Source organism: Protopterus annectens, chromosome 7.part0 (assembly GCF_019279795.1).
Source record: "Protopterus annectens isolate FY-2018-M chromosome 7.part0, PAN1.0, whole genome shotgun sequence".
Classification (NCBI taxonomy): Eukaryota; Metazoa; Chordata; order Ceratodontiformes; family Protopteridae; genus Protopterus; species Protopterus annectens.
Genome location: NC_056739.1, coordinates 1,162,698,179 through 1,162,712,405, shown reverse-complemented (window position 1 = coordinate 1,162,712,405; position 14,227 = coordinate 1,162,698,179). Strand labels below are relative to the sequence as shown.

Genomic DNA, 14,227 nt, shown 5'->3' with positions numbered 1-14,227 from the left:
TGGTCAACATGTGTGCCTGTGTGGGAATCATCATGTGTGCCTATGTGGGAATCATGGGCCTTGATAGGATGCTAGGCAAACATGTTGGTAATACACCTCCGTGCATCAAGTAGTGCTTGGGAGATGATTGATTGGTAGCCCTTCTTATTTCTGTAGCACTCCCCCATAGATCTGACAGGGCCCTAATGGCAACATAGGTGTAATCTGTCATACAAAGCACCTCAGTGAAATGTGTCATTCCATAGATGGCACACATGGTTCTGGCCTGTTCCTGAGATGACACCAGGAAATAGACGTACTGATCCACACATGACAAGAGTACATCACGGAACTGCTGAAGTATCCTCGAGAAAGAAGCTTGAGATATACCAAACATGTCCCCAGTCTGTCTCTGGCAGGTACTCATGGCAAGTATAGTGAGGGTATACATACCTTAGCATTCATAGGTATAGGAAGGCAACATATCCCTCCCATTTCCCATCTACAGCCCATACATGCTCACTAAAGCCCTTAAAATAACCCTGTCCACTCTAACTCTATCAAGAATTTCTTAATTATCAAAGTTATAATTTTTTTTTCTTTGTATCTTCACCTGCTTAGTCTACGAGAACCTCTGAGTGCAAGTAGTTTTTGCTCAGCTAAGACACGCAGCTCACACTGAGAAATAACTAGGCAAATAGCAAGCATCTTCACCAAATGCAAAGTAGACAGAAAGGGCATGATTTTGCCTTTTATAGCACATTTATAAACAATGCAGAAACGCATCAGAAGATGACTATGAATAGCAAACAGGTGGGAAGAGGACTAATTAGCAAAAGGACTTCTACATCATTTCTCATTTTTTATTTTATTACTCCTTCATTTTCATATGTTCATTCAAGGATACCCCCTCATTACTGCAACTGGCCTCTATGAATCCTAAGGCTGTGCTTTGATGCGGGCAGAGTAGATTGCCTTCATGCGTAAGTGTAATGCTTATGAAAACCATCTATAGTATCTGAAATTCATTGCAGCCCTAGGGCACCTCACTTCAGCTATTAGCACAATTCAACAGGTTCTTTTTCCACTGAAACCTTAGACCTCGAAAAGTGATTTCGTGAACAATAACAGGTGTTTCACAGCACGCTTCTGTAAACATTACTCAGACTATTTATTTACATCAAAGTATAATCATTCATTTAGGCAATTAATCACCAAGTTTAATCACTCCGTGTAGAAGAGCCTCCATGTCTGAAGATAAATACATTAATTTTGACTTTCTGTAAAAAAATAATATAAATACATGATCAGAGTTTACACATTGCAGCAAACATATTGACAAAATGATCAATACTAAACTCTCAAGTGAAGTCCTTTAAGACAGGACTTCTGATTTTTTTTAATTCTCACAGTACAGCAGGAAGACCAAAAGTATTTTTGGTACTCTGAATTCTGCATCAGTCGAATGTTAAAAAAATAACTTTAACATATGAAGTCTGACTAAGGGCTTTTGTAATATTGTCTAATTCGTATACTGCTTTATTTATGCTACATTGAGCAACTTTGCCAAAGTGTAAAATCCTGCCTTTGAGTGTTCTTTTTACAGAACTTGCTGAACAATTTTCACTGCTTGTTTTTCTGTGACTTTTTTTTATCTTTGAACAAGTCCGTGAAAAAGAAGAAATTTGTTTTCTTCATTCATGTCTGAAAAATGTGTTCTACTTATGCAAGCTGACTTCAAAAGAAAATATATAGCATTCCAACATTACAAAATGATGTAAACTACCACCTCAGTGTTTCATTGTGTACCAGATAACTACATACAGCTACATTCAAGTATTATTTCTTGTTCTTATCCATGGTGTTTGTCTTAAACACTGGTGCTGTGCATCCACTGATCACTGGAAAACCACTGCAGCCCTCACTGCAGCAAATGGGTTAGATTTCAATGGAAGACGTCCCTTCTGCTTTTTGTGCTGCGGCATACATGACCCTTTTTCTGCTTTCACTTTGTTGTCTTGCTCTGAAAAACAAATTATATGCAAATGAGAAAATGCCATTTCTGCACTGAACAGAAAGTAACACACACCACCACAGTAATGGCTGGTACCTCATACCATGCTTTTTGGCCCGAAAACTTGGACCGAACCACAAAAGGAGGGGGAGTATCAATATTCGTCAAAGATACCCACACCTCCAGGTTGGTGGCACAGCACAAAGCATCAGAGACTATCCATGTGCAACTAACAGTGGGTAAAACTGCCTTCCAGTTTATAGCCTGCTACAGACCACCCTCCCAAACCCAGGAACCCCACTCGGCCTTCCTGAGAACACTGGAAAATATGAAGGTCTCTCCAAACACCATTATATTGGGCGACTTCAACTACCCAAACATGGACTGGGAGCATTACTCTAGCTCCAACACCCTAGCCCAAAGGTTCCTAGAATTTATAAACTCAAATGCTATGGAACAACTTGTTACCACTCCCACAAGAGGGGAATCATACTGGACCTGATCATCACCAATATGGGGACTCTATGCTCCAGACCAGAAGTGTATCCCTCACTGGTAAGATCAGACCATAAACTAATCTCACTGGATATTCACATCCTGACCCCACCCCCTGCCCAGAAAACCACAGTGAAAAACTTCTTTAAAGCAAATTTCACACTCCTCAAAACCGAGGTGGAATCCTTCAAAGCCCCCAGGCCTGTGGAAAATACGGCCCAGACCACAGAATCCTTTATAAACGCATTCTATGAACACCTTCAGGAATGCATGGATCATGCAATCCCAAACAAAACCAAGACCCAATCCTCCAAAGGCAGGCGTCATGTCTGGTGGACCCCAGCCATAAAATATACAATAGAAGGAGGAATCTACTACATGATAGAGCAAAATCCCAAAAAGGGAAGGCATCTCTGATCAGTATTAGCAAAAAACTATGGGCACTCATAAAATCATCTAAGGACAGCTTCGAGAGAAAAATTGCACAGGACACTAAGGATAATCACAAGGCTTTCTTTAGTTATATTAGGAACCTGGGTGGGAATTCCGAGATATGCTCAGAATTAGTCCAAAATGACAAAAAATACACCGAACCCACAGACACTGCCAACATCCTAGCTGACAGGTTCAGCGCAAACTCCCCCCCCCTCCCCACCAAAAGGACGAATATCTATCCCAGCAGAGTGCTGCCCCCCTGACATCTCAGATGCTCAGGTAAGAGCCGCCCTCTCCAAAGCAAAAACACAGCATCAATGGGACCAGACAGTGTCCCGGGCTGCATCCTACATGAACTCCAAGAAGAGCTAAACCCAAACATAAAACTACTGTTCAATCTCAGCTTTACTACAGGATATGTACCCAAAGAGTGGCATACAGCAACAGTGGTCCCTCTCCACAAAGGTGGTGCCTCAACGGATCCTGGAAACTATCGCCCCATAAGCCTGACTAGCTTGGTCTGCAAAGCTATGGAAAGGATCATCATGGACCTCATAAATAAAGATATTGGGGACCTACAGACACTGGATCCTACCCAGTTCGGCTTTGTTAAGGGCAGATCCTGCCTCTTAAACCTGGTCAATTTCTTTGAAACAGTCACCAAGGCCATTGACGAGGGGAAGGTGGTCCACACAGCCTACCTGGACCTCACAAAAGCCTTCAATACAATACCCCACTCGGGCATTATAGATAAGCTCACCAGCTTAAATATAAACCCCTATGTCACTAGATGGGTTGCAAACTGGCTCAAGGACAGAACCCACATGGTTAGAATTGCTGGAGCCATGTCAGACTCCAAACCAGTTACAAGTGGCATCCCACAAGGCTCAGTCCTGGGACCTCTCTTGTTCGGTATATATTTCTTGGAGGTACAGGCAAGCACGGAAGGACTGTGGCTGACCAAGTCCACAGATGACTGCAAACTGGGCACCATAATCGACTCTCCAGCCGACACAAGCATCCTCCAAAAGGGCCTCATAGAAACAGACAATTGGTGCCAGAGCCATGGCCTCAAGCTAAACGCCAAAAAGTGTATAGTCATTCCCTTTGGCAAAAACAAAGTGCCCACATATTACCACATAGGTGGTAATCCATTAAGTACAGAAGAAGTAATTAGGGACCTGGGGACCCAAGTTGATAGCAATCTCTCATTTGACAACCACGTGGCCAAAGTGGTTAGAAAAACATTTTATATAGCCCACCTAATCATGAAGGGATTCACATCTAGATCAGGGGAGGTCATTGTGCCTCTGTACTCATCCCTCATCAGGCCCATAATTGAGTACAATGCCCCTTTTGGGATGTACCTTACCAGACACCTGCAGCAACTGGAAAGACCCCAAAAGTACCTCACCAAGAGGATCAAAGGGCTCAAACAGATGCCATATGCTGCCCGGTTAAAGAAACTCCAGCTCTACTCAGTGGCATACCACCTGCTCAGAGGCGATCTGTGCCTGACGTATAAAGCCATGTCCAACCCGAATTAATGGACATGCTGCACCTCATAAAATCCAAATCCCATCGAGCTACGTGCTTGAGAGACTTGAACCTCAGCACTGAAATAAATAGGACATGCTGGAGGGACAGATTCATAACCCAGAGGCTCCCTTCACTCTGGAATAAAATCCCAGTCCAGGTTAGGCAGAGTCCCTCATTGACTGTCTTCAAGAGGAATCTTGATGAGTGGATGGGAGATCATAGGTTTACCCCGGGTATCACTTCTGTGTCACTGTTAGACAGAGGCACAGTATACTAACCTCGAAAAAGGGCATAGCAAAATTAATTTAAAATGGGTGGCGAAAGCCAAACACACTCTGGCTAGGCTTATAAATGCCCTAGGGCAGATAGCCTAGTATGAACCTATGAACCTATGAACAAGGAGTAAATATTCAGAATGTCACCCTTTAATTGCTTCCTCCCCTTTGACCTTCAGCAAGAAAAAATAAATAGGGCATGTAAAAGCAATTCATATGTCAAATAATTTAGTTAATGTTTGTTGTTCTGGTAAATGCAGTCCTTTGAAATGGTACATTTCAGATGTTATTGAGGGAAAACAACTAACTTTATTTAGACTGACAGAAGCATTAACAGAAATAGCTGCATTTCAGACATGACCCTAAAGAATGCAACCATGCAATGTTGCCAGAGCAGGAAAGAAAATAAAAATACAGTAAGGTAAATTTTATTATGCAATACACAAAAGAATGAAAATTGACACTGTATACATACATATATATATATATATATATATATATATATATATATATATATATATATATAGGGGAACAGCAACAGACAGTTAACTTACTGTGGCATGAATAAAAATGTCAACAAAACGTAAAATACCAACCAGGAGATGGAGCCAGCCACGAGGACTGCCAGAGTTATTCGATTTGGACAGAGTTGGAGAAAGTAACTTTAATCAAAAGCAGAAAGAAGGGGAAGGTGATGAAGAAGAGAGATGCTAATTCTGTGGAGGAAGTAGAAGGCGGTGAGTATAACAAGAAAGATTGCTACTCAAAGCACTGCTCATTTTGAAGGTAAACGGGCTTATCTAATCTTTTCAAGTCAAGAAGCAAACAGAGAATACCCAGCTGTATGGCCCAGAGGACTAAACCCTGATTGTGACCTAGTTCATTTAGTGGCTTGGGCACTGAAAGACCTGGGCAGGGAAGGGGCGGAGTGAGCAGCATGCTGACTTAATTACTCCAGTGCAGGGGAGTGGTAGCCCAATTGCTATTTAACTTGAGATTTGAGATTTACTTGCCAAGCCAGTGACAACAGCCCTCATCAGCACATCAGTAGTACTAAATATAAGAGGAGAGCATAGTAGGTCCTCTGGCATTATAAGTGTCCCTGTCAGCCTCTGAAGGGTAAGGTAAGGGCCTAATAGAAAGAAACCTTCATGACTGCAAGAATGATAACCTTGGTAATCAGCTCTGAGACTGGATTGATAGATCACTGTGGGCTGATGGTCAGCAGGGAGTGACAAAACATAAAAAAATAGGCTAAAAACGTGATAAAATTATTTTTAAACTGCACTTCATTTTAAAGTATTTGCAGTGGATTCACATTCAGATTTTGTTTTTACCCAGAGATTCTTATAAGGCAGAATGGACAGGCTCCAATATCTAGGAATTAAGACTAATCCTTTTCCTTATCAGTCTGCATTTCTCCCTTCACACATGTCCCACACATTAGTATGATACCCCAACTCTCAAATATAGCTGAATGCATTCTGCTGGAATATCCGCTCCATCTTCCATTTTTATTTACCCTACCCTTCCAAAGTAATACCAGCCATCATCTTGGTCTGATCCTCTTATCTCCAGCTGGCCATTACCCAGGAGACCATTTCTCTGTATAGTCTTTCCTTTCCCTACATCACTACTAAACATAACTCTCAACCTCTGATGATTAAAAATCTGAGAAAAGACACAGAAAGAGGAGCTCATTCTTATTTTTCAGAATAGAAAATATTCAGATACTAGACCCCATGCACTTTATGCCAAGGAATCTTTTTTAAAGTAATAGTTTAGTTATTTAATAATATTTGTGCCCTTGAACAGGGCTGCATTTATCAGGAAATCATAAATCTAGAAAGAACAAGGCTATATCAGAGGGCAAATATCATAGCATTACTCCTAAATCATAGCATTTGAGATCCATGCTACCAAATGAATGTATCCCCTCTGTTCTACTGCCCTGCCTTTTCTTCAGTTCCTTTCATAATATCCAAAATCTTTTATCTACACTTTGTCAGCTATGTGGATCAGTTTATAAGACATACTGTTGTTCCACATCCTCAACAATTCATCTGCGTTTCAATCTTCCCTTTTCTTCCCCCACACCCAGCACTCATTATATATTTAAACACATATTGTTAGATTAAATCTGTTACAGTTATATCAGAAATGAGCAATCAAAAGTATCCCCCAGCACCTGTCATTATAAACACCGTTAAACTCTAAAATTCTAACAATGCTGCATTTCTAAATAAATTTGTTTACTATGGACCACTTCACGGTGGTACGGTGGTAGCGTTGTTACCTCACAGCAAGAGGTTCTCACGTTCGATTCTCAGCTTGGCTTGGGAGTGCCTTCTGTGTGGAGTCTGCATGTCCTCCCCGTGGTTGGGTAGCATTCGAAAGACATGCGTGCGTAAATGGGCATGCCTTCGCTGAAGGTTGGGCGTCGAGCTGGAACCTCGGCGTTTCGTAAAAATCTACTGCCAATCATTAGCGGACCGAAGTTCAGCTGTGGTGACCCCTTACCGGGAAAAGCTGAAAAACCAACAACAACAATGGACCACTCTTGTCACCACTAGACTGATAACATTTCCTTACACTCATTTGAGGTGCTTTTGTATGTGTTTTGTTTGAATAATTTGTTTTAAACAGTGTGAAGTGTTGCCTAAATTAAATGCGTAATGTATTTATCATATTGATCACTGCTGCAGTAGTCTTAGCTATATGGGTTACATCCTGTCAAGGATATAATAGCTGGACACCTTCCAAAGCTTCAGGGCACCTTCCATGTGCTAAGCTATTTACATTTTTTTTCCTTAGGTGAGCCACTAATTCGGTTCTGTAAACTTTGGTATGTGATTTTGTTACTCCTTTGTCTTCTTTTCTTTAAGTTTGCATTGTATTTGAATTTGTTTACTCACAACATGATCACTGTTTGAGTGAGACCACTGTCTCCTGTTATAATGAGATTCTTCTTATCCCCATTGTTGTTACAAATTATCATATAAGGACGTGGACGTGGAGAGTAATGGGGGTCGATTATTTTATTGCTGACTTTTTTTTTTGAGGAGCACTTTGTTGGATGGGCTGACATTAACAAAGTGTTCCTCAAAGTTCAAGAGTCAAGGAATAATAGGATAAGCCTAGTAAAATGGCTGATTTATGGGTGAAACAGCAACATTTCTTTTACCCTACCTTGAGCTCTTAACTTTCGCACATGGCAAAAAGTTTCAAATGAAGAAAGTTTGATTTACACACTTAAGGCTCTTATACATAACACAGACATAAAGCTATGATTCAAAGTGGAAAGGGATAATGACGAAGCAGTGGGGTAATTCAGGAAAGAAGGAAAGAGTGGGATTTTGGATGCAGATCCTTAAGAATAACAACAGTCAAAGAGAATATTGTATTCATAAACTAGCAGGAAATATACTAAGAACTAAGCCAACACGTGAATGGAGAAAGGAGATTCTGCCAGTAGAGATGATTGCAATTAGGGGTACAGAGAATAGGCAAGAGGGGGCTGGAATTTATTGGAGGAAGATGGCAAAAGAACCAAGGTACTGGGAACAAATAATTAGAGAAGGAAAGGTAACTGAAAGGTAAGAGGCTAAGAAAAATTTGGATTGCAGGCTCGTGATTGCCTTCCCTATCAGCGATTGATACTAGTGTATAGACAAAGAGAAAAGGATAAGGGAATTCTAAATGAAAGACCTGCACTGGTTGATTTTTAAGTTGAATCTGGAAGAGAAGTTGACATTAAAAAAGGGATAATTAGAAGGGAATATAAAATATTGCACAATAACTATAGAAATCAAACAGAAGAGGTCAGAAAAGATAGAGAGATTAGATGTGTAATTCACAAAGAAACAAAGGGAGGACATAAGTATGCCTCCCAAATAGGCAATTAAATCTAAAAAATTTATGATTTTTGCCTGGAATTGATGGTGAAGAAAGAGGTAACTGGGAACATGTTTTGGGGGAGTGTAATGAGTTGGTAGACATAAAAAATTCCCTACAGAGTACTCTGTCATGAGTACTGGGTGAGCAAGAAGTGTAACTAATGAAATTATTTTTTTTGAGCTGGGATACAAGATCTAATCTGCCTAGACATAGTAAGTTAAGTTTAATTCTGGTGGCTGCCAAAAAACACTTACTAGAAAATAGAAATCCGAATCTAAACCAACTATATATGAAATATTGACTTATTGTAACAAAGATAAAAGAACAGGAAGTGGAATATTTAGAAAAGGGTAGGAGTAAATTGTCATAGGTTAGTATTAGGCTAACTGCCCTTCTAAGCCATTTTAAGCCTAGTCAATTATCCCTTGTGAGACTCAAACCCTGCACCTTGTGTTTGTAAGGCAAACACCTTAACCAGTAGGCCACCCTCCCAACAAATTATATAGAAAAAAAATGGAAATTGTGGAATACATCCAGAAAATGTGTTTGAGGAGGAATAAGGTTTAAGAGAAGGCAGAAATTTAATAATTTATCAAAGTCAAAGTAAACTATATTGTTATTTAAAACTACACGCTTGTAGCCTAAATGAAATTTCGTGCATCAGCTCAATTCTTCAGATTACAAAGGAAAGTGAAACAACACATACAAGAAGAGGAATAAACATAACTAACAAATACAATACTACTCCCATTACATGCAAGAAAGAGCAGAGACATTTACCAACACTCATATATGAAAAGAATACCCTCTCCCTATTTAAAGTAATACAAAACACACTACGGATTGAAATGTCAAAGTTATTTGTTTAATATTGCACTTGAGTGAGTTAAATAATACTGATTATAAATATAATAAATAAATATTGCACTTACTTGGAATATATGTAAGTATATATTGCACAAATAAATAAAAATTGACTTATTATGTGTCCAGACCCCTGGGACTAGTGCCTGAGTTCAGAAGTCTAATCACTGTAGGGTACAAACTGCTACTGAGTCCTGTAGTCCTGCAGCGGATGCTGCAATATCTTCTGCCCGATGCCAGATGTTTAAACTGTCTTAATTTATGTAATGTTGTTACATTTATGCAACATGCTTAATTTATGTAATTTTGTTTAGATTATAGGATATAAAAAATGAACAAGCACAGGAATCTGTCTATTCCCAACTTCACCAGGATGAGTGTTGAGGAAAAAAAGAAAAGACAGAGAAACTAGTGGCCTTAAAATTTTGTTGATAAGCTTAGTCGCAATAATTTCTAAAAATCATGAAACCCAGGTAGTGTTCCAAAGTAACAAGCCTTTATTCGTCACAGACAAGTGATCTTAAGTAATAAAAAAATCAGAAATATTTTAACAATATTAAACATATCAGGTGTGTAAAATATATGTATTGTTTAATTTTAAACCAGCCTATTCATGACTTTTTTTTTTCAAAGCACTCACATTTTTTTCTGAGCTATTAATATCTTTGTTTTTCATGCACACTAATATACATGGATGGATATTCAGTAGATATTATTACACAGATGTATTTGTATATGTATACTGTTTTAGTTTGATTATATTTATGGTTAGATAGCTATATGTTTTTTCTTGATTTTAGATCTCCTTAAAACTCCTTAAAACTCCTTATTAGATGTACATCAGATATGCACAGATAACCCTTTAAGGGCATCAGCTATATGGTAGTTCTGAATGCCCATGACTTTTTTCTTTTTAAGTTTGTTATGGACGAATTCAGGCCAAAAAAGCCAAACCCCACTAGTTGCAGATATGCATGTTTCAGCCTTCTTATGGCTTCATCAGTACAGTATAAGTTTACTGTTTGGCTAACATTTAGAAACACAGGGTTGTTGTACCCAGCTGATGTCCTTAACCAGTGGAAACTATAGCTTGGCTAGCTTTTTCTTTTAGTTTTTTTCTGATTGGTTTGTCTGTGTGACATTTATACTCATTGTTTTGATTGTAGTTCTTGTCAGAGACCTGATGAAGGCTTTATTGCATTAGTTAGTTGAAAGTGATTTTAGTTAAAAGTCTTTTAATGTAGCACTTTATATATATATATATATATATATATATATATATATATATATATATATATATGCTTTTCTTAATGCATGATCTTGGAATGTGGGTTGCAAATAGACAGGTAGTGTTTTCTTTAACTAGGATTTGTTTAATCAGTAGTAGTGTGTGTTGGGGTGGGTGCTTGCTATTCTAAAATGCAATTTTACAGCCCTGTTTATATTATTTGCCATTAGGTATATAACTGCATATGTGATATACAATGTTTATAAATGAGAACTTGTTAATATGGTATGATTACTTTTTATAAATGAAAGTTTGCCTGTACCACAAGTGATAATTCAATAAAGGTATTTAAAATAATTTTTGATTTAAATTCATTTCTAAATGACAGTAGTGCACATTTAATTGTATGTCTTTATTATAATATTACAACTTTATGCTCACATGACAGTCTGGGAAACTGCACATTACTCACTTATAAATAAGAAGAACGTAAATGGAAACCTTAGTGGTTTAAAAAAATGTCATCTGGTCTAGCTACCCTCTCCACTGCAGTAATATGTCCATAGGTCCATAGATTAGTACTAGGCTAGCTGTCCTTGTGAGCCATTTTAAGCCTAGCTAATTATCCCCTGTGAGACTCAAACCCTGCACGTTGTGTTTGTAAGGCAAACACCTTAACCATTAGGCCACCCTCCCAATCAAAAATATACATCTTCAATCTGTTAAGCTCTTGCCAGTGGTGAGAATGAAACCCTGCACCTTGTGTTTGAAAGGCATACACCTTAACTACTTTACCATTAGCCTTTCAGGTTTACCATCACCTTACATTCAGTAGCATTAGGTGCAAACTAGATATTCTAAAAGATGAAAGCACATAATAGTAATCATGTGCTTATTAAAACATGTCTGAATTCATACCTGCTTCGCCTTGCTACCACATCATGTGACTACTGTGCCTTCAGGAGTGTCAGACCTGACTACTGCAGGTAATAATGTTGTTTGTCTGATTCCTGCTGAACACTGCAGCTGCACATTGCTAGTACAAAGCCTTAATGGCTTTAGATACTTATTCTGGCTGGGTGGTGACAGACAACATCTATGATCACTAGAAAAGGTCACTTAACTAGTGTCACCATCCTCTATGCTACAATTGCTAGAATGAATGGTTACTTCTCAAAGTGGTAAAATGTACCATTTTTCAATGCCATGATGCGACATTAACTGACCCATTAACTGCAACTCTAACTTTGCCAGTTTTTCTTGTAGTTTTTATTAATTGGTTTATCTTTGTGACCTTTTTACTCATTGGTTTACCTTCCAAATCAGGAAATCTACCACCAGAGCAGCTGGTGAATGCAAAATCCTCATCTCATGTTTACGATGCCCATACTATTCTCAAACAGAAATTTCCAGATCTCATTTCTAAATTAAGACATCTAAAAATGCCTTGTTTTCCTTCTGAACAGAAACAATCTTTCTCTCCAGCTTCATATTCAAAGGATTCAAGCTGTTTTTCATTAACCATATTTTCTGAGTAAGTTGCGATGACTGTTGAAGAGTGTACTGCTCTTAAAATCTGAAATATCCCTTACCATGCACAAAAGGTTTGCATCTGCTCTGTTATTTTGTCCTATCAGACATTAAAACTTGCACTCTGAGAGTGAGATATGAAGTAACAGTTCCCCTTGGAAGATGAGGGCTATTGTGCTCCTGAAATGTCTGGGCAGCAAACTGTCTCTACCTGTAGCAGAGATGACTGTAAGATAGTGATAATGGACTTTTGTACACGACCAGGGGCCATACCCCCACTTGACAAAATGGTTTATTTGAAGTATATTATTGATAAAACCTATCTGAAAAAAACCCTCTTGGCTTTTCATGGAGGAGGGAATGTGGCATCAGATTTATTCACTTACTGCTTTTGCATTGTTGCATACTGTGAAGATAAATCACTAGACTCAATGTTAGAAATCAAGACCATAGCTTTAAATGGAGGATGAGAAGGAACCCTATGACTTTTCATAGTTGTTTCCCCTTTTTCTTCTGAAAGAAAATAATTTTCTGTTTCCTTCTTTTTTCATGGAGCAAAGTTTTTTTTTGTCTGGCAGCATAATAACAAACAAATCCTAAATTCTGCTTTCTTGCAATAGCATAATCTATATTTCCTTACATATTGAACTGTTTCTAGCTATGGCATCCTAAAATATCCCAGACAGAATACAAATAACTTACACCACCAAACAAGTGATATTTATATATTATTAGTGTTCAGACACCCCAGACACTTTGATAAGGTATATCTCTTTAACTTGATATCCCTTGAATCTTACACTAAGTACGTAACTGATGACATCCATCCTCTTCTGCTTCCCTTTCAAAGATTCATACGTATTACTTGTAGCAGCATTCACTTAAACACTTTCAAATAATAATAAAGAGTTATTTTCTCTCTCTTCAATAATTTTTTTCTGCATTTACACTCATTTCTGCTTAATTGTATTCATCAACATCTAAACATCTACTTCAACAAGTAATTTTATTGCAGTCTCAGAATGACATTTTCTTACCCCTCCCTGGGGTGCGCAGTGATAACACCCTGACTACACCTGAGGAAGTCACTTGTTTGCTTAGTCACACAGGAACTGGTAGGACCATTCTAGAGGGAAGAAAGACAGGGCATTGTGCTGCTCTGTTGACACCTGCGGGAGTGCGGGTTTATCACTCATACTAAAGAGCCCCGCATGCCTATGCTACACAGTGAGGAGCTGCTTAGCCAGGAGGTTGAGCATATGCATTCCCATACACGGTCCTCCCGACAGCAATGATTATGGAGCATGCAAGCGGTATTTCACAAAATGGACCTGCCAACTAACACCTGAGTCTCACTTCCATCTGGGATTGAATGAGCCAAGGGACTCTTGTCCCACTAAAGGAATGAATGAGTGAGCTGGGAGCAGAAATTGGAGACAATGGGCTGATACTGTGGACTCAGAAAAATATATATTTTCCTCTTGCAATATAATACAGTCAAGCATACCTCTCAACCTCTTAGAGTAAGAAATCTGGACAAAGCCATAAATAAAACTGGGACAGAAGTCCAGAAATAGGGACAATTTTTAAATATTGCTGTAACAAACTTAGAAAGTTGATGGAACAGATTTTGCATCAGCATGAATTTTCTGAAGGGTACGAAATCTGGAACTCAAATGTCTGTGTTTTGCCAGAAAACCACACTTTTATAAAAAATGGACCAAAAATCTGAGGCAAAAATCTGGGCATTATGTGAAAATCTGTACAGCTGAGAGTTATGAAGTCAAGCTATAAATAACTAAGTTTTTACATTTGCTACAAACTAATTTCCATTATTTTATTGTATGTCCCTTTTTCACACCTTGGTTACATCTCTTTTGTGGAACACAGCTTATTACACAGTTGTCAAATAACCCATTGTATTTTCTTTTATGTTAAATATAGTCCATACTTCCCATTCCCCTGTCCATA

General features: G+C 38.5%; 1 protein-coding gene across 1 annotated transcript in view; it reads right to left on the bottom strand.

The window, feature by feature from the left end:
- Positions 1-729: 729 nt before the first annotated feature.
- CA12 (carbonic anhydrase 12) overlaps positions 730-14,227 on the bottom strand; it is a 462,957-nt gene continuing 449,459 nt past the window's right edge. The window contains exon 10 of the mRNA XM_044077750.1: positions 730-2,002. Within this exon, the coding sequence (XP_043933685.1) occupies positions 1,918-2,002 (85 nt within the window). The 3' untranslated portion in view covers positions 730-1,917. The remainder of the gene's footprint in view (positions 2,003-14,227) is intronic.